General features: G+C 26.9%; 1 protein-coding gene and 1 pseudogene across 1 annotated transcript; one reads left to right on the top strand and one right to left on the bottom strand.

The window, feature by feature from the left end:
- Positions 1 to 93: 93 nt before the first annotated feature.
- Positions 94 to 7955, bottom strand: LOC114132583 (uncharacterized). Its single transcript, XM_027998084.2, has 2 exons — positions 6467 to 7955; positions 94 to 2433 (listed from the first exon to the last, which is right to left on the bottom strand). Exons 1-2 carry the CDS (start codon positions 6882 to 6884, stop codon positions 1832 to 1834), a joined length of 1020 nt encoding a protein of 339 aa, XP_027853885.2. The 5' UTR covers positions 6885 to 7955; the 3' UTR covers positions 94 to 1831.
- A 7050-nt stretch (positions 7956 to 15005) lies between these two features.
- LOC114132577 (DNA-directed RNA polymerase II subunit RPB11-like) lies at positions 15006 to 20778 on the top strand (annotated as a pseudogene).
- The last annotated feature ends 1480 nt before the right edge of the window (positions 20779 to 22258 follow it).

The following is a 22258-nucleotide window of genomic DNA, read 5'->3' as shown; positions in this document are numbered from 1 at the left end:
TATTAAATTTTCAACATATTTTATCTAGCTAAAAATTTTTTTGTTTTTTCCGTTTTTCCTTAACTTTTTGTTTGTATTTATCGATTATAAAAATGTACTGAGAATTTTTAATTATAACTTCTTTAAAATAGGTACAAGTTAGACCCAATTTTCTTTCACAAACCATCTTTGAAATTGAAAATCGAAGAAGTATTTTATTGAATATTTATCGTACACACAAAGAAAAAAACCACACACATCATTGTAGTAAAATCAATACATTTATCGCTTCGTTCAGAATTTAAAATAACATATTATAATATGACAAAATTATAAACATAAATGATAGTTATCAACATTTTAATAATTTATTTAATATATTTTTTTTTTATAACAATGCATCTTTAAAATTGTAGTCACTATTAATCATGATCGTTTTTTGGTGTAGATATTAAAGGAAAAAAATTATAGAATTGATAGAAGTGTAACTTTTATTATAAAAAATTATATAAATTCGAATAAGTAACTATGTTACAATAACGATTAATTCACATTATGTTACTATCTAACTCTGAATTTTTGACATTTAATACTTTCAAATAATATTACTGAAAATTATTTTGTCATAACATTTGACTATGAGAAACTACATCGACTGGCTTTTTTTGTTGACATATATATATATTAATAAAAAGAGTTTATACTAAAAAAGGCGGAAAAAGTATTATGGTTTGTTTATTTTAAATAATTAAATTTATTAATATATAAATACAATTTTAATATACAAAAATATAAATATAGGTAGTAGTAATATATATTTTTTTCATTTTTCAATTAATAATAATACAAATTTTGTTATCTCTTATGCATAAAAATTAAAAATTACATTATATTATTGTCATTTTAAACGTGAAATATCTATGTTCATTATTTTTAGCTCATCAGACAAAGATGACAAACAATTTGTAAAATTTAATTTAAGAGAGAGAATTTTTTTTTCTACAACTTAAGTATTGCATTCGTAAAACACATTAATATTAATATTAACTTAATTAATTATAGGTAGGTACCTCTATTTGAAATAGTAAAATATTTATTAATAATACTAGTAAAATATTATATTATGAGTAATAGCTTTGGTTTGTATATTTCAGTATATTTTATATACTGGCTACTTATACCTATAGGAAACAGCTGCTAGTTGAAAATTCTATATATTTCTATAATCAGTATTCTCTATTAAGTGCTAAGTACTAAGTAGTTTAATTGATAAATACAAAAATTTAAGCACTGATCACGGCCTGGCGTGTAAACAGTATGTACGAATAAGTGGTTTAAAATTTAAATGTTTTCAAAAAAATTATTTTTCCGATACGATCATGTAAGATTAAATTTGAAAACTCTTTTTTTATGTACTCCTCTCCCGTCCCTTGAGACATTTGTGTTCTGTAACGTGCCTGATCACGGTATTATTATAATATCATATCTTTGTAAAGTACCTAATTAAGTTTACAACCGTTACAATGTATATATATTATAATAGGCTTACGATTAAATAATAAACAGTATTATAATATTATATTATATACGTAATATACGAATTAAAAGTGGCTAGGCACCTTGCGTAACAAGCGTGTTGTTCGCACAACTGAATAATCCCGATATTGTAAATTAAAATAATTCAGTGAAATTTTCTCGAACTAATTACAAACTATATATATAGGTTAGGTTAACCTAACTTAATTCTAAACAGCGAACAATACCTATGTATCCCCGAACGGCGGAAAATGTTTCAGTGACCGACCGTATCCGATATTCTACTGTGTTTATTATAATACAATATGTTATACTATTATCCTAACCACTGGTGATAGACACTATTGCTGGCAGTCGTAGATTCGGCACCCAGTTGGTGGTTGCCGCCCCGATGATAATGATTCATCGCGGCGGCGTTGTAGTATTCCTCGCCAGCGCGATTGTAGTACGCTCCGCCGCCTCCGCCGTTGTAATAATAATTGTTGTTGCTGTAGTTGTCCGTGTCATCGTCGTCGGCCAATTGCGGCACCGGCGGTGGCAGGCCCTTAGCGTAGCTGACCGGGGACGGCGCAGGACCAGGACCAGGACCGGTGTGCACGTGCACGTGTATGTTTTTGTCCTGCAAAGGCGGCAGTGCGGGTTGCGGTAGCGACGAACGGTCGTAAGGATCGTGATGGTATCCCGACCAGGACGAAAACGCTGCAGGCATCGGTGACGCGTAGGGATTGTGGAACTTGGACAGTTTGGCCACTATACTGGACAAGGCTATGACGAGCAGTATCACGCCGATTGTCACGCCTTTGAGGGTGAGCACGACCAGACCAGTCAGCAGAGTGGTAATCACGCCCAGCTTGTACATCACCGGCAACATGAAGAACATTTGCATTCGTCGGCGTCCTACGCCAAAAGTCCGAGTAACTGAAAAAAGTTAGGTAGGTAATATAATATAGGTAGACTCGTATAAGTAGAGATTGGGTAATATTACTGCGGGCAGGAACTTACTATTCTAACTATACATACATAATTAAATTAAAAAAAAAATAATGTACCTACCGATTTGTTTGAACTACCGCTGTTAAATAAATTGTTATGTGATTGATAACGATTGATAATGATAATTATATTTATTTAATTATTTGCTTTTAATTTTAGTTTAAATCCAGAAAATTCAAAAATTATTTTGTACTTCAAATTTAAAACTTCATTCCATTTTCAATTTTAATACTTGAATTTTTATATAATTAGAGCTTTAAAATGTCCCACCAATGTTATTTTTATAGGAATTTAAAAATATCGAAAAGAATGAATATTTTATTTGATAATAACGTTTTAAATTCAAATTGTCCGTCTGCTTATTGCTTGCTCTAAATTATTTTTTTCTATCTATATTAGCAAATTATTTTTTACTAAATTCAAATCAATTATACAGCAGAAATAAGCTCTCCGGTTTTTTATAATTTATTTTTAAAATAATGACAATTTGTTGCCGCTTACAATCTGTGCCATCTTTAAGAAAACAAAGAGTTTTTCAGTCAAATAGTATATAATAACATTACTAGGAAAATATTCTATTTACTATTTTATATTGCTATTTTTGAAGTATAAATATTGTAAAATATAACAATAGAAAATAAAGGAAAATAATATTAAAATAATTGTTTTATCTATTATTTATTTTGGAGGGTTTTTGATTGAATCATAACGTTTTATATTTCATTATTTAGCTATGTAGTTAGTATGTTTTAATTTATTATTTAATAAAATAAAGGTAATATATTCATTATTTGTATAATAAATTTGTAAACATACTATATAATATCTACGTATTATGTTTATATAAATTCTAAAATATTTTAATTTATCGTTGGTGATGATAATAAGATGATTTTAGATGATGTGGTTAAAAAAGTATGTTTGTTGGCATGGTAATTATATAAATTATTTCTTTTTAGTATCGAATATTTAAAAGCGTTTTATATTTTTAGTCGAACGATTGATAAAATACTTAAAATTCTAAAGAACTCGCCTCTCATCAAAAAAACTAATACGATTAAGAACAAATTTACTCGTAACGTTTCCATATAATTCATTTTGGCTATAATAGAATAATTTGTCACGCTGAATTTATACAACAGAACATTTAAATGTAATGAAAAATAAAAATAATATAATTATATAGGTAGTGTTAAAACAAATTATTATAAATGCATATAATATACACAATATAAATAAAAAACGTATAACTAATAATAATTATGTATCAGAAATTTGTGATAAAAATGTTTTCAATTATTATAATCGTATTACTCATATTTCATTAAAATCGTAAAATAAAAAATAATACAAATATGTTACCGAGATAATATATACCAATTATTAATCAGTATTTATAGTGTGAGCAAATATATTATCAATATTTTTATAAATTAATTGAATTTTGTACCATATATTTATTTTTGTAATTAATCTTTTTTCCCTTTTCTACATAGATCATTATCCCCAAAACGCATCTTCGACTTCTTCATGACTTAAAAACGAACTAAAATGATTAAAGCTCTTTTTCTAGGTCAATAAACTTTTAATCCAAATTTCGAAGTTAATTTTCTCTATTTATAATTTATGTATACCGATAAAAAAATATATCGTGCTTAATTGTATGATAAAAACAATTGGCGTTCTTGCCGTATTTTACCGATTTATACTATATAGAGTTGACTTTTTGGATTTTAACATTTAACCATTTTAGCCAGTCTATAATTTGAGGTTTGAGAATTTCCCTATAGTATGCCACGAAATATAGTTAAAACGGTTATATACTTATATTTTATGTAAATTTGTATGCGATAAAATAGATACACTTACGTAAGTTCCTTTACAGTTTACACCATGAACAAAAATAAACTAATACATTAGTTTTTATAAAGGTATAAAATTAAATGTTTTACTTTCTATACTGTACAAGTGTATAATACTTGGACTTATTTTATTATTGTATATATTTGTATACAAGTATAATTCATGTAACTTTTTTCAGTAATTAATGGACTGAATTCAATTACAAATTGAACTAAAGACTTTTTTATGCAACACAAGAACAAAACAATTTTAACCACACAAACTATTTAAATTATCAGTTAAATAAAGTGGTAAGGAAATTTGAGTTGGGGAGCATAATCAATGGATTTTAAACCCCTAGGGTCCGTGGTAATATCGATGGTTCCGGTCGTAGACACATAAACCATGTTGTATTGCAACAATGCGATTGCTAAGAACACATTTGAAAGTATATTATTATTTTATACTAGAGTTATTGCAACTTTTTTCCCCATTTAACTTATCTTATAATCTTTATTAAAATTTAATTATTTTTAAAATCTATATGAATAAATAACAGATTAATCGAAAAAAAAAATGGAAAGAGATCTGCTGTTTCAAAAAGTCTGTAACCATGGCTCCGAGTAATTAAAAAACTTAAGAATCACTGATATGATATAGCTTAGTCATAAACTCAAATAATGAGTATTCGTGAGAGTAATTATTCTTTATCATAAAACAGTCAAAAATAATGTTAATCTAAAACAACAATAATAATTAACAAAACTAATATTAGTGGCTAAATGTTAATTACACACAAAAACATATGTACTAATTAGAAAGTAAATGCATCTCTACAAGAGTAATACTATAGCTAAGCTTACATACGTATACGTTGAATAAACTATTGTACACAGTAGGTACCTATATGGTAACATCAGAACAATGCTAATGATTGATGAGAAGTCGGCTAATATCGTGATCCCAGGTCAAAACAACTAAACATAGTTAAAAAAATTATAGGTTTACGACTTGCAAAATTCTTGATTATATATTAGAATTTATAATATTATGTAGATTGCAAGACATATAATTTAACGAATTTATAACTCCATGTATTTTTTTATATTACAGTACTACCTACCTACATGCTTAAATGCGGTCATTTAAAATAGTTAAATGAGGGCAATCAAATTGACAGTCGCACAAGGAAAAAACATAATATTAGATATCGGAAATGCGTCTCAAATATACTTTTAATAAATATTAAACATATACCTATTGGTACATTTATTAAGTTATATTTAGTATTGTCTATTATACTTTTACTTAACTATTATAATATATAATATCGTAGTACCTACCTACCTACCTACCTACATCCTACACATATTAGTAGTAGGTACTAAAAAAAATAGTAACTAGGAATTAAATTTAAAAAATATATAGCTGTGAATTGTATTATGACTTATTTGCATATCGATACATTTATTTTAGAATCATAACTAAAGTGATATAAATCTTATTCGGGTCGTAATCATTTAAATATTTTAGGTATCAGTGTCGTTAATGAACATAACTGTTTTTTTTTTATGTTTTTATGTATACCATTTTTATTTATTTTTATACAAGTTTAATAAAAATAGAATTACTTAGTACCTAGACGTGACGCTTTGTAGTTGTACCTATAGTTATCACGCGAGAGCAATATTTTAGGTATCTATATTATTCGTATATCCTATTCCTATGAAAAAATAATAAATAATTTCTATAAATTATAAATAAAAGTCTTAATTCCTATTTTAAGATTTTTTTTTTTCGTTTTGGTTAACAACATTAATTATTTACATTATAGTGCAATGAAATATATATGCAGTGCAAACTATCGTATATGTATAGTATGGACTATATTTTAAGAATTGTTGAGCATAAAATACATATATGTTGATAATAAATAATAAGTAGGTAGGTAACTATATAGATAGGTACTACTTAACATCAGCCCGCGTCAAATATATACCTATCTACATGAGCAATATGACCATAATGATCTTAAAACTGATTGCGCTGTTTCAACGGACTTCACAGCAGTGTACAATAAACAAAATATAATATAATATCGTTCTATTATATTTACCGGAACTCTGAGACGAATCTCCCGTGCGCCGTGTTATGCCGAGCGCGTATCGTTGCTGCTGCCGATCCTTGTACAAGCTCAAGTCCAGTCCTCGGACTATGGCATCGCGCCACGACAGCCGATGGTTGTCGAAAACAGCGTCCGCTTGGGAAGCGAGGTCGTCGGGCACGGACCCCGGAGCCGCCGTCAATCCGTCGCTATTGGCACTGCGATCGGAGTCGACCGTTTCCAGCCACAAGTCGCCCGCCAACCGATGGTCGCATGTGGATTGGCGTACGCGGCTCAGCGCGCGCGAGATCGCCGATTGCAATCCCGGCGGTCCGCCGAGGTCGTCATTCCGGTTAGCCGCGGGCCGGACGTCCGCAGCGTCGCAGCATCCCAGAACCAACGGCACGATCCAAAATCCGGTCCACCGCATGGCGATCACTGCGAGCCGTCGCGGAAGTCTCGGCGCATAGTGGAGCGGGTGCACTATACGCGAACGGTCGTATACGACCGGATTTAATCACTATACCTCGATTATTGAATAAATATCGCAGCAGCAGCAGCAGCAGCAGCAGCAGCAGTAGTAGTAGAAGTAGTATCGCGGAAGACGTCGTACGATGAAAAGGGGAAAAACAAAAACGGTTTGAGCACTGCGACCGGAAATTTAGCACGAACACGCGCACGAAACACGCTCACGGTGTGTGCCGACGACCACGCGACTTACTGCGGACGGACCACTGCGGACTGCTATAACACGTCTGCCGGCTTTTTGGCAATCGTCACTATGTACGATTATTATAAGTAATATACAGTCGATTATATTAATATATACGATTCACCGCGTGTTTACCGGGTCATCGTCGACCGAACGTGCACATTCACTCGAATCACTTTCGCGCACGTACATATACGAACGACAATAATAATAATATGTGATGACAATAGCGCGCGTATGAATTGTTATGCCGCTCGGAGAAGCGACAATCGCATTTGTATAAGACGTGTACGTACCTACGTCGTGTGCGTGTTTTTTTTTCTTTTTTATATTCGAGTGTAAGTACGTATAAAATATAATATATATGTAGGAATCTATTCGATGTTTATCGTCCGTCAACGCGGGTCCGATCGAGCATTCCGTCCTCGTCTTCGGCCCACATACAAATTAATTTTTTATTTTATTATTGTTATTATTATTGTCGTCCGTCGTTATTGTTATATTAAATTCGCGACGCGTATAGGTACCTACCTACGATACGAATTATTATTATTGTAATAATAATAACTGTATTCGGCGCGTGTTCGATGCGTTCGTGCGATGGCCACGTCGTATCGTTCAATGCGAGTGTGTTTCTCCTCTGTCCGTGTCGCCACTGCGACGGCGGTCACTACACATATATAATATAATATATATATATACAATACACTCGCGTCGGTAGGTTTATAACTTTTTATTTGTGTGTGTGCGTTCGTGTGAGTACGACGTGCTTCTACCTAGCCCAACAGAATGTGTGCCGGCCAGTGGTGTCTCTTCCGCGCCACTGCAGCGCAGGCGGAGATAAATAATAATTGTTCGCGCACGCTTCCTCTTGTGATGTGTATTTTATTCGATATATAGGTAGGTAAGTCTATGTCTATGCTACTTGTGTGCAGTGCGTGCGCGTATATAAATATATATATATGATACGAGTGGAGTGCCTACAAGACGACCGACCACGTCATTATGACGATGATCCGGATTCCTACGAATCACGACCTGTACATTTAATAATACAATCCAGTACCTACGATATTATCTTCTTCATTTCGTTTTACACGCTAGTCTAGTAGAATTATAATTAATATTTATTATAGGTAGACATACTAGGAAAACATGTTTTTTTTTTTTTAAGAACCAGTTTCTGTCCCACCCCCACTGTACACGATACATAATATAATATTATATATACTCGGCGAGCTCCTTATTTAGAAGACTTTAACTAAGTATATATATATATATATATATATAATATATATATTATACGCACACGCACACGCGTGAAACGGCCAAAATCCATTTTACTGGGCACACGATATAATTTTGGTGGTCCGATAGTCAAACAAACCTAATTACGCTTTAAATCCGGTTTTACGGTTTGTCGTCGTCGGCAATGGGTCAAGCTTAGCGTATACGTATATAATGTGTTTACAGTTGAGTACCGTAAAACGTCGTAGTAGGTATAGAGTAGAAGCGATGGATCTATTCGAATTGTCAACAATTAATATTATAGTGTAAATAGCACGCGCCTCACACCTGTATTTCGACTTACGAGCGTCGAAAGAGCGTTTACGAGAACTAGAACTTAAGAAAAACAAAAATTTTATACAATTAGAATAAAATTACGTATCTGTGTTCTCTCAGCGAGTTTTTTTTTTAAATAACGTAAAAAACGAGTAAGTTATTAGCTTTTTATTTGTGTCTTTTGTACATTTTCAAAAAAAAATATATAAAATCGTCAAAATAAAGGTATTAAAAAAACACTCGAGATAGAATACAGGTAATTGTGTCCTCTACGTTGTGTTGAAATTTGGTGTTCTAAACATTACTATAGGGTTCAAGGTTCTTATTCCCTAAAAACGAGTTTACTAAGTACTTACCAAATAGAAAATAGTTTATTGTGACGAATCTGACGGTATTTTAGGAGTTCACAGTTATTACGTCTATTTTAAAAAATTACTTCTATTTTATGGTCTAATAATAATTAATTTTTAAAAATATTTAAAAAAAAAATATAATTAGTCTTGCTATTTAAATTGTTATATTTTGTTTTTAAACATTTAATTTATTTATCTATATTACACATGTCATAGTCTTATGCATTGTACTTCTTTATTCACAATATATTCGTTTAAACTTCATGATTTTTTTTTCTAATTGTGAATAAAGCCTCAACTACATAAATTATATTGGCTTTTGAAATTTTTAAGTGAGCTTAGTGGCTTAGGTAAACAGTGGAACTGTGGAAGTGATTAATATAATGTTTTACATTTTGTACAGAAAAAAAGCAAGGGAAAACAATATTATTTAGTGAAATTTGAGACATATAGGTATTAATAAATTAAATTATATAATTTAGTCAACTTAAGAAATTAAAGTATTTTTTCAAAATCAGGGCTAAGTGCTTTGTGGAGATTGTGGGCTATTTTAAGCTTGGTTCAAGTTTCACTGTGTTCACGAAAGAAACAAATAATACGTTTAACCTTGGGAATTAATTCACACGAAGGAGGGACATAACTCAGGATCCGTTCTGGTCATTACATGTCTATACTCTATTGGTAAACCATGTATGATTTATTCGAAATTCTATTTAAAATTACTTTTTGACGTCCACTTCACGAACTATATAGATAGACAGATATAGTTTGGTCTATTTAGATTTTAGAGTTCACTCTTATTTTTTCTAGCTTTAATTATGCTGATGGGTTTACTATGTGTATCTGGTCCTTCTTAAAAAAACAATGATTTATCATTTTTTTAATGTTTTGTTTTAGTACAAATATAAATGTTACATTATAAATATCTCTTAATTCATATTGCTAATATAATCGTTATTCGTTTTTTACTTCTGTAAATGGTAATTATTGTTATCTGTAAGCAAAATATTATGAGTTTCGTTGGATTTTAAAATAAAAAGTTTTACAATGATATACATAATTACTATGTAAATTCAATAAAATATTTTCCATTAGCTTAAAACTATAAAATTACTATCGTTTATAAATAACAATTAGTATCCACTATCCAACATCGGTATCCAAAGTAAGCTTATGATATCTATAGTTATGACTTATAAACATACATTTAAACGAGTTAATAGCCTAAAATATAAATAAAAGTAGTATGCTTTAAACATCGTAGGCTATTAAATAGATATATCAGATTATAAAAATGGTAGACGTTTAAAAAATGTACATTATTATTTATTACAGAAGACATTATTACTATGTATTAATAACCTATAAAGAGTAAAGACATTATGTGGTAGACAATATTTATTATTTAGTATGTAATAGGTACCATATACTACTATACATTTCCGTATGGTGTACATAAAACTGACTAAAATTTCGTTTTTGATGAAATGTCTGCTTAGAAAATAAATAAATAATCTAAGTACCTTAATATACCTTATTATACCTAATCTTCATATCGTGTTAATGATAACTTTTTTTATAACATTTTATACACACTACACAGTATGCAATGTATATTATATAAGCTATATTGTATTTATCATTTATGCAAAATTAAATTGGTATTAAATAATAAAAATAATTCTTTATTCGGTATATATTCTACCTATACTCTATAGGTAGGTATAAATATAAATATTAAATTATTCGATAATAGAAATTGAAAATTATTTTAAATTAAAACTTACTTAACGAATACTTTATGTCCTCAATTATAATTTTTAACACATTAATTCAAAAATACTATAATACTTCGACTGAAATACTTATAATTTAAATAATGTTGTATACTATGAAATTTTATTGATGTAATTAATATGAATTAGAAAATACAACTACTAAAATAGTATGAAATTTTGTGTATTATGTCATTTACTTATTAATAATAATTAATGACGTAATAGGTTGAATTAATTTTTGCCTCAAAAATTGTTTACTTTTAACATTTAATTTTGTTTATAAATCATAATAATATACTCGTAAAATGTTAAAAGATTCAAGTAATAAAATAATTAATATTATTATTTTTCATTTAAATAACGAATTTTACTTAAATTTGAATTTAAAATGTTTATTAAAAAAAAAAATTGGATGGACCTACCTATATAATTTATTAGATTTTTAAGCTTCATAAAAGAATAGTTAAACTAAACAACAAAACATGTAAATGTATTTCTAATATTAAAAATATTAAAAATCTTCTTCAAAATAATCAAGCACCTTGAAGCCACAATAGTGAAAAAATCAATCATTTCAAAAGTCTATATATTATACATATAGCTTAAAAATCAGTAAATATTTAGAACATTTTATTGAGTAATGAAAATTATAATATAAACAATAGTGAAATGTATCAGATTCCTTCAATTAATTATGTTTCATTTGTAATAAAAATAAAATTAAAATTATTAATAAACGCATGAGTATATCCAATTTTGCAAATTTTGAATTTCAGATGCTCTTAATAATTTAGTGAAATTTCGTTCATTTTTATAACTCTCACAAAAGAAATGTATATGTAACCTATTGTCTTAAGATGTCATACCTTTTGTATTAAATTAAATATTATTTAAATTTAAAAACATTATAAATTTACAGTTTAAATTTTTTTTTAACTACAAAATGATGTGCTAATTTCGTGATTTTAATGAATATCGTAAAAATGTTAACTTTAAATTTAATGAAAAATAAATAACAATGGAACTATGTATAAGTACCTAATATTTTTCAATTGTTCAACTTATAACAAACCTAATATTAAATTTACATTTATTGAATCATACACATAAATCAAAAGATAACCAAAACATTAATTGTTAAATTTTAAATAGATACCTATATAAATAGCACCAAAAATCTAAAATGAAATTTCAAATCAGTATACATCTGTAAATTTTTGTTTATTCCAGTTATTGATACTGGCCTACCAGAAACCATTCACAATTTTACTGCTTCAAAAAGCAAAGATAGACAGAAAAAAAACGAGTTTTGCAAGTATGATATTAATTTTGAATTGTATTGTATTATATAGTTATTCCCAATTCGGAAAATCGTTAAATTCAATTAATTTTTTTATTTATGAACACAATTTAATTACTCTGTTCCACGTCTCTGGATTTTGAATAATAATAAAAAAAAAAACATAATAATATATATTAATGTATTTTAAGAAAACGTTTAAAATTGAACAAAATAGGTACTTGGGAGCATATTTAAATGCATATGACATAAACAATATACTGGTATAGCTATCATCAAAAATATTTTCTGCGTCATCTCATTATTTTACTTACCTACATGGTTACATACACACTTATTTATATTATGTATGTAGGTAGATACTAATAGTTAATACTATACCTAGTATAAAATAAACTTAATAAAAAAATATGGGCGATTGTAAACTATTTTGGTTTTAATACAAAATTTAAATTTTTTTTACTCGATTAACTTAACAAGTATAGTAATTGAAACCAGAAACACCAGTAAAACGATTTCTTTTTAAGTTTGGTTTTCCGAGTAGTGGTCAATATTTTAAGGTTAAATGACATTGTTTCGGCCACACATTTTATAATTGACGATTTCCCTATAATAGACAACATATGACCAGCTACCTAATCAGTAATTACTGTAAAGTAGACAGTAATCACTAACTACTTATTTTTTTTTAATTCAGTTTCATACATATAGCTTTATATGGATATATATATAGATTTATCAACGGAAAAATAAATTCTTTCTTAAAAATTTCTCTATCATTTATTTATTGTAAAATGATGATTTTTATGAAAACTATTGCAAAAATGTTCAAATTTTTAAGTACTCGTATAATTAGTACTAATCTACTATTATTTAATAATTAATTGAGTTAATAAATGACTTTTATGGTTGACAATAGTTAAATGGCCACATTCTATATTCCAGAAATAAAAAAAATCTAATAAAATTTAGAATCATAAAAATATGATATAAAATCAATTATTAACAGGAGTCGATGGTAATGTGACACCCATATGGACCTAATAAAATAATTGGTACCTGTAAACAATATATATATATAACTATTTTGAAATAAATTGTCAAAATAAAATTTAAACTTTTGAAAGTTCTGTGAACAGACTAGCTCTTTCCTCATACCATTTCACTATAGTATTTACATAATTCTCCACTATTATATATTATCACGCATGTAAATAGGATCGGGATAAATAAATTTTAAGTTTAAATATAGTTTAAATATCATCAGAAATTTAAAACCTGTTAAATTTTTTTTTTCTAATAGTTACCCAAACATCTAGTTTACTAAACTTTAACATTTAATACAAGACTCCGAATAAGTTATTTTTATTATGCATTATACGGTAATATCATTATACGTATGAAACTTGTACGCGTATTATTATATTTTAACAATTGGAACTTTAAAAAATATTTATATTGATATTAAAATATTGCTTATTTATACAAAGTACAAACCTTTGTAAAATAAATAACACTCCGTTTTGGCGCGAGACCGTTTCGTCGAAAATTAATAGTAAAAAACAATTGTAGTATAGGTAATGTAAAATCGTAGGTATTATATAGTTTAATAAATACCATATTCATTTTAATTCATAAAGTAATAAAAATAATCATAGTTATTTATAGTTAATACAGTTAAAAGTTAAAAGTTAAAATACAAACATTATTATTTAGTCAATTATATTTTATAAAAAAGAATTATCTCATTTAAAAATGTTATTAACCATCTTATCGTGTAATAATAATAATAATAATAATAACAATAATTTATGGTAATATAAAAAATATTTCTATACCACTCGGTGCATAGTGAGACAAAGTATATCATAGACATATAAGTTCATTGCCATAGGTATAGTCAAATTTATCAAGCACTTAAAAGTTCATAGACGTGTCTCCGAAACGGTCTTGCGCCAAAACGGATATCGTTGAATTGACATTTCACCGAAACGTTCCATTTCCTAATTTAATGCTCTATGAAATAATATAATTATTATATTTAATAAATTTGATATTTTTATCAAAGAATAATAATTCCTATTATAACTTACAGTAAAATTAATTACTATAATAGTAATATTTACTATTTAGTCGGTAATATGTAGGCTGACGGATCGTCTTTGCTCAGATTTGTTATTTTCATTTAATGATTCATCATTGATTCAATTTTACCACATTCATTATAGTGACCTACTCAATAACAAAATACACTCAATACCTACTGTATAGTAGAGTGGTTACCCACTGTTCGCTCTTTATGTTTTTAAATTTCACCATGTATAAATAATTATAATAATACTTATACCTAATAGCATAAAGTTTCAATTCCCTACGATCATTATGTTTTTATTACCGATAACATAATAATTAAAAGCAAAAAAAGAAAAATTATTAGGTATTACAAGAAAATAACTTTTCTTTTATTTGTAGTTCAAAAATTACTAGTAAGATATATTATATTTTATTAGCTTTATATAATGAGAAATGAACAATTAAAAAAAAATTCGTTTTATTATCTGTAATAGTAAATGCGATTCGCATCATAAGTCTGTATCATGGTGTTAAATATTTTTTCGTTTATCTAAAAAAATATTTACGTTTTGAATTAGCAGCGACAGTGATTTAGTGACACCGGTCATACGCTCTGTGAACGACACTGATGAGACAGGTATATTGGTATATAACCGGGCCACTAGAGAGCGTTAACGAAGGCGATTACGAGAAAAATTATTCTATTTTCTAGTGTCAGTCTTATAATCAATTGTGTGTGTGTCCTAATTTGCAACAAATGTTTAACGGGGAGATGACTGAATCATTCAGATTTTACAACAAACGATTGGAACCCTACAATTCACAAGGTTTGCAATAGTTGCATGTTTAGATAATAGGTATTAGGTACTCAGCAATAGTTTTTTTTTTATTTGAGCTTTTAGTGTTTACTATTTTACCATGATCGCTCAACAATGCTATGTAATTTTTAAGTGTTTTTTTAAGTGTAATTTTTACGTGTGAACGTCGTTTGTCCATTATGGAATTATAGGCAAGTGGGTTGCACAAAATAAATAATAATAAAATATTTTCTGATGAGTGATTAAGTACGACCAAGTATGTAGGTGCCACGGTTGTCCTTAGACAAATATTTGTTCACTTGAATTATTTGTTTTTCTTACTTTTGAGTGCCCGCTGTTATACCTATATAAGTGTACCAATTTTCTTCGTATTGTGCGATCGGGCTTTTATATTTTTATCTTAGGCAATTAAATAACATAATTTCATGATGTTATTGGAGTATGATATTTTAACCACAAATCTTAAATCAGGTACAATAGATATAAATGATAAAATTTTAAATAAATTATATTATCACCCATTATTTCTTCTCTCTCTCTCTCTCTCTCTATATATATATATATATATATATATATATATATATATATATGTATATTATATTATTATATAATACATACTATACTAATAAGCCATCGTGACCTTACATTTCTAGAACTCAATTTTTTTCGAAACTAAATTGGATATTTAAACGGAAAATAACGATTTAGCTTCTATTAATTTTATTTATTTTTATTTACAAAAAAATATTAATGGTAGATATACGTGCAATTTTCGTTATTACTTGTAGTGTTATTTTCTTTACACGCAATGAAAATTCAAAATAGGTAATTAAAATAAGTTTAAGCTATTCATATCATGAACATCGAACATAATTATTATATGATATTATGTATTATAATTATTTAGGTACCTACCTATTTAATATGTTTATTACTGCAATTGTGTAGAATTTTTTTGGTACTTGTGGTATTGATTTATAACAATATAAAAGGTACATCTAAGTCAGTGATATTTTTGATATAATATCTACCGAGTTACTATATTATACATTATTACTACAAATTTTAACACATCCTAATAGATCGTACACAGACCGTTCCTGCTCAGAATCGTTATTTGTAAATAATGATAGATCATTGAATTCAAATTTAATACATCGATAGCAGCGATCTACTGTATCTCTCTTCAATAAAAACTTTTTATACAGCAAAGCGCCAGAACCACTTCCTCCGATTTTAATACTATTATAGATCAAAAATTAATACAATTTATAAAATAATTTTACATCTACGTATTTATTACTTCTTGAGAGGATATGTGTAAAACTGCATAATTGTGCTCCCCTATATTATACTGCCTATTAAATGGCACTATGAACCTATTTAGGTAAATAAGATAAGTAAGTTTTAACATTTTTTATTTTTAGAAATAATATCGTCTCAAAATTTAAAATTTCAGTTATTCAAATAGTTTTAACATTATGTTTTTATAACATATCTAACCTATTGAAGTCATTAATAAGCTTTTGAACGGTCGTTTAGAATCTTCAGATTGTCCAATTCTATAAATATTTAAAAAAAATATTATAGGTAAGTATGTACTTTCAATGCACACAATTACTTTAAAACTATTTGTTTTGAATTAATACATACATTAGAAATATTGATGTGACTAATATACTTATAAAATATAAAAATCATAAATCTTTAAATAAATAATATTATTTATATTGTTAATTTTACTGACTAAGAATTTTACTATTCTTATAATACCATCTATAATATTTTAACAACTAAATATGACTACTGATTAGTCTGAATTACTCTATACAAAAAGTATAAAAAAGAGTAAATTGCATAAATATCTAAAATATAATTATTTAATTATCAATAATTAACTTTATTGTCTTTGTTATTTATTTCGTTTAAGTACATAAGTAAACATTTAAAAACATAATTATTATACCTATGGTATTTTAATATCATAGAAAATAAATTATTTATGCATAGTATTATTGTTTATTAGTAATTAGTCATTACTTATCATTATACATTATCTAATACTATATAGGTATTTCAAAAATGAATAGCTATCGAAAAAAGAAATCTCGTTTTTTATAATTTAGCAGAAAACATTAAATAAAGACAGTTATTCAATAAAGTAAGTGTAAAATCCTTTAAAGGTCATATTATTACTTATATAATTTATCATTAATTCCACTCGCAACTTGGACTTACCAACAATGAACCTCATAAAAATTTGATAATTGTTATGATTTTTATTTTTTAATCTTTATCTATCACAAAAAAATCGAATGCGTATAATCGTTAATTTTAATCTGTGGTGTAACCTAATCTAACAATCGTGTTAACACTGATTAGTAAATACTAAGTAGAATTAACAGTAAATGAATGCAATTTTCGTATTTGTTGGTTGTTGTTTGTCTATTGCTAATGTGCTTTTTAGCTTTTAACACATAATTTGCATAATTAATAAATTTTATTTTTTTGGGATATTAGTTAGGTGTAAGAATCGCTAGTCTACGTTTATAATAAGGTTCCAAGGTAAGTCACTATATTATATTACGTCGAAACGTTGGTCGTATCAATGTTTATTGATCAGTTCATCTTTCCTCACACTGCTGTCTTGCCCAGTCTCACCCTATACTTGTAACCCTATTTGAGACCACCCAGTGGCTATTCCCTTTCAACTCCGGGACGCTGCAATGGTGGCGCTGCGTACGAAAATCAATTCGTGCACTGTTTATCCTCTTACGCCAACCCGGAAACCAATCAACAGATATATTTGTATCATACGCCGGAGAGAATCTATAAGGATCGCTTGTATATAGCTCCGCTCAAATTAAATTTAAGCTCTCCAAAAGCTAACAGTAAAAATAAACGCACCACCGACGTTTGAATCATTTTTGTTGTATGACGGAGAAAAAAAGTGAGTTAGAATTACTATTTATCTACATAGGGTACCACAAAATAAGATTAATTTATTTTTTTTAGAATCGTTGAAGAATTGGACACAAAAGTTGTGAATGCAGTAATATTCACTATATACAAGGAAGATCACACACTTGGAAACATGATCAGAGAGTAAGTAATAGTAATAAAAACTGAAGTTGATTATTCACTATTATTATTGAATTTACTAGATAATAATAATATACTCTTATTTTATTGATTAGCCAACTACTCAAGGACCCCAATGTAGGTACTATTTGTTGGGTATAAACAATCACATCCTATGGAACATAAATTTGAACTTCGTATACAAACAAAAAGTGCGGAGTATACACCACAAGACGCATTAACCAATTCATTAACCGATCTTTTAACTGAACTTTCATGGTTCGAAGAACGTTTCAAGGTAATAGTTATAAATATAATTTTACAATTAATTTTAAATCTTTTGAATATGTTTTTAATTTAAATACATTTGGTGGACACCTATTTTTAAGCTATATCATAAATAAAAATTAAAATAATCATTTTTGTAGATATCATACATGATATTAAATATTATGTTTAATTTATAACAATCTATTGAAAAATTTTTGAAGATTAAACATTGGTCAATTATTGTGTTTGTCAAACGAAAATTTGACATAGTTAAAAATAAATAATGGGTACTAATTGTTTGCAATTTTTGTAATGGTGATTTTTTTTTTTTTGTTTTAGTTCAATTTTCTATTTCTTCACTTCTACTGGTATATTTTTAAATTATTTTATTATTTTACATTTTGTGAGGTAGGAGGTATAAATTTAAAATTGAAAAATGCTCAACATACTTTACCTCTTTCTAAGATTGCTTTTATGATTCACAAATACCTTCTGTTAGATCTATAGTTAAAATTTTAATAAAATTTTATCAATTAGTTATCAATAGTTATCATTGAACAAATGATTTTTTTTTGGTAATCTCTAGTTCGTGTGATTTTCATTGTAATTTTTAAATATACAAGAACTTATAATTAAAAAGATTTCAATTTTCAATCAAATTAAACAATTTATGTTTTAAATTGAGATGGAATTTTAAATCAAGTACTGAATTTGATTAAAAAATAATTTAGTGAACTTGCGAACTATATTTAAATTTTTGAAATGAGTAAATTATAAAACTGTAGTCTGCAATAATGACTGAATTCTGACGTATAATTTAATCAATTAAATTATTTCAACAACTAATTTAATATTATTGTAAGTATGAATTGGTTGCAATAATTATTTTGGTGTAGCACTTCTGGGGCCATGAGTTACACACAAAAAGAGTATTATTAAGTTCTTATCACAGTATTATTAATATGATTCGGGACTTATTGCACCAAAGTCTAAAATTATATTAAAACTTAAAAGTATGCGCAATTTAAAATGCCAAACAATGTTCTAAATTTAAAATATTCAACTGATTGCTTTAATTAATAATTAATACACTTGCGCGTATTACCAAGTCTTACAAATATATAACATAGCAAATTTGCATTCAGTATAACTAATTTGTATGTTGTTAGCTTTAATATTTAAGTGAATTGCATAAAATTAAAGTTATAGTTAATAATATTATTTGTGCTTAAACATAGGCTATTTTCGATATTTTAATTTTTAAGTTATCTAACTTAAATTAATGAGCATTTTTAATTTGTAATACTTTTATACTCATATCTTGTTTAAAAAATAAAATTTCGAAAAAAAACCAACGCTTAATTAATATGGTTAATGTTCTTAGATCTAATTTTAATGATAGGTCAATTTACTTTAATAACAAAGCTAACAACACACAATTGGCTCTACTGAACGTAAATTTCCTATGTAATAATACTATTTAATACTTGTAAAAGGGTGACAAGTACCTACTGACAAGTGACAACACATGCGGGTACTGCGTTCTCGGATAACATATTACATTAAAAATACTAAATTCAAAATATCATGCAATTATAATTTCTAAAAAATTCTTTAAAGTAAGCATTTAAAATGGTAAAAAAATGAAATATTGTTAAATTAAAATATTATATGCACTCATATTTCGATAATTAATTGTTAAAAATGTTAAATGTTTATCCGGTCGAATACGAAATATTTAAAATCTATTGTTATACTTATTTCACCATTTCACAAAATAAAATTTATAACTTGTCTTTAATATTGTAAAAAACTAGACCTTATATAAATACGAATAATTGAAGAAACACAAATCCTAATCATAAGTATATATTTTTTTTAAATTTCTGTTCACAATATTATGTGTATCTAATAAATATCAATATTTTTTGTTTTGTTTTAGAATGCTTTAAAACAGAAGAAAGATGAAGGTTTTGATGAATGATCATAATTACTAATAAAAACATTTGTACCTAATACCTACTTATTAAATTATCAATTTTGCTAGTAAATATTAGTTTGTCTTAGAATAATTTTCAATTTTTATTAGTTTTATAATTTGTACAACAGATACTAGATTTGTCTTAGAATAATTTTCAATTTTTATTAGTTTTTTAATTTGTACAACAGATACTAGATTTACTTGGACACATATCGGTGTATGATCAATGTAAATAGTAGATTATTATTAAGTTAAAATTAATAAATAAATGATATAACACCTACCTATGTGAAATTTTTATTTTATAAACTAGTTAGTAGGAATAGTGTTAGGTAAAATTAGGCCATTTATTATAATAAATTTTAGATAAAAAAATTCAATCAGCTGCAGTTTTTTTGGAGCATGTGCTTTTAATATTGCTTTTTGTGGTATTTCAGAAATTTGTAATTTCTAGCCAGGTATTAACTCTAAACGATACGTAGAGTTAAAGATGTTCAGTAAATTATAAGTAATGCGTTAAGTACTACCATTACCGGATTTAGCAACTTACGTACATAATAAACATAATATTATATATAGAACATGTGTAAATTACATTATTAGTATGGTATTTATTACAATTATTATAATGGCGTATTTCAGCAAGAAGAGGTAAGAAGTAGAAAAGCGTAACTATATCGAGTTCCTTTGAAGTTAATTACAACCGAATATATACTAATACGCCAAAACCATACACATTAATTATTTAACATGTTAAATATTGTGTTTTTAAACGATAACTTCAATCGTATGACCTCGGGATAAATTTATACTTACTGACTTCTCCTTACCAACATACTATAAAAAAAATAAAAAATAAATATGAATTCATATTATTTATATTTTTTGTAGTTATATGTGTTCTGTAATTTTATTATAAAAAATATATTGATATGGATTGATGTAAATATACTTAAAATGTACTCAATTAAAATAATGTACTAAGTTCAAATTTTTCGAAATCCACATCAACATTTTTTTCAGTTAAATTTTTACATATTAATATCCTTTTATTGCACATAGTATCTTATATATTTTTATTTTTATCTATTAAGGTACATTCCTGATTTATTGTGTGATATTTAACTATATTGATTAATAAATAAACTGAGTGTAGAATTAATGTCATTTGTAGGTAATGTAACCATATAATTTTTAATTTTATAGAGATCTGCAATTATTCTTTTAAATAAAAATATAAAACCGAATTTATAAAATAATGAAATCAATAAATGTGTTAAATATATATATAAACTAATAAAGAATTTATAATATTTTAAGTAAACTTAAATATATTTAAATTTTACATTTGGTTACTTAAGCTTAATATTTATTTAATATTTTTCTGTTGATATTAATTATTACTGTTTAAGAGTTTCCGGCTTCCGCCGCCATATATAATACTTTACTACCTCTCCAAACGCATACACTGTACGTCTATACATAGATAGGTAGGTATATAGTTATTATAAAGTTTTTAGAAAATCAAAAGTCAAGGTTTGTACCAATTAAAAGAAAATAATCCATATCACATTGTTATTAAAAATTTATATTGTACCGTACAACTCCATATCAAAAGAGAATTCGAACAAATTTATATCTTGGCAACAATATTGTTGATAACATAAAAATAAATCTCACATTGTTCACAATTTTGGCGAGGAATTTTAACAGAAAATGAGAAAATATACCTATTTTAGTTTTAGATAAAATGACCACAAAAGCCAAGTTTTTTTACCAGATGCCCCAACTGACTACCTATCCAACACAAAATACAAACTACCATCCCAAATTCCCAATAAATTATTTTTTTCATTACCTCGTAATAAATCACAT

The sequence above is a fragment of the Aphis gossypii genome, chromosome X, assembly GCF_020184175.1.
Source record: "Aphis gossypii isolate Hap1 chromosome X, ASM2018417v2, whole genome shotgun sequence".
Lineage (NCBI taxonomy): Eukaryota > Metazoa > Arthropoda > Insecta > Hemiptera > Aphididae > Aphis > Aphis gossypii.
The sequence above is the reverse complement of the archived record's forward strand: the minus strand, read 5'-3'. Positions and strand labels throughout refer to the sequence as shown.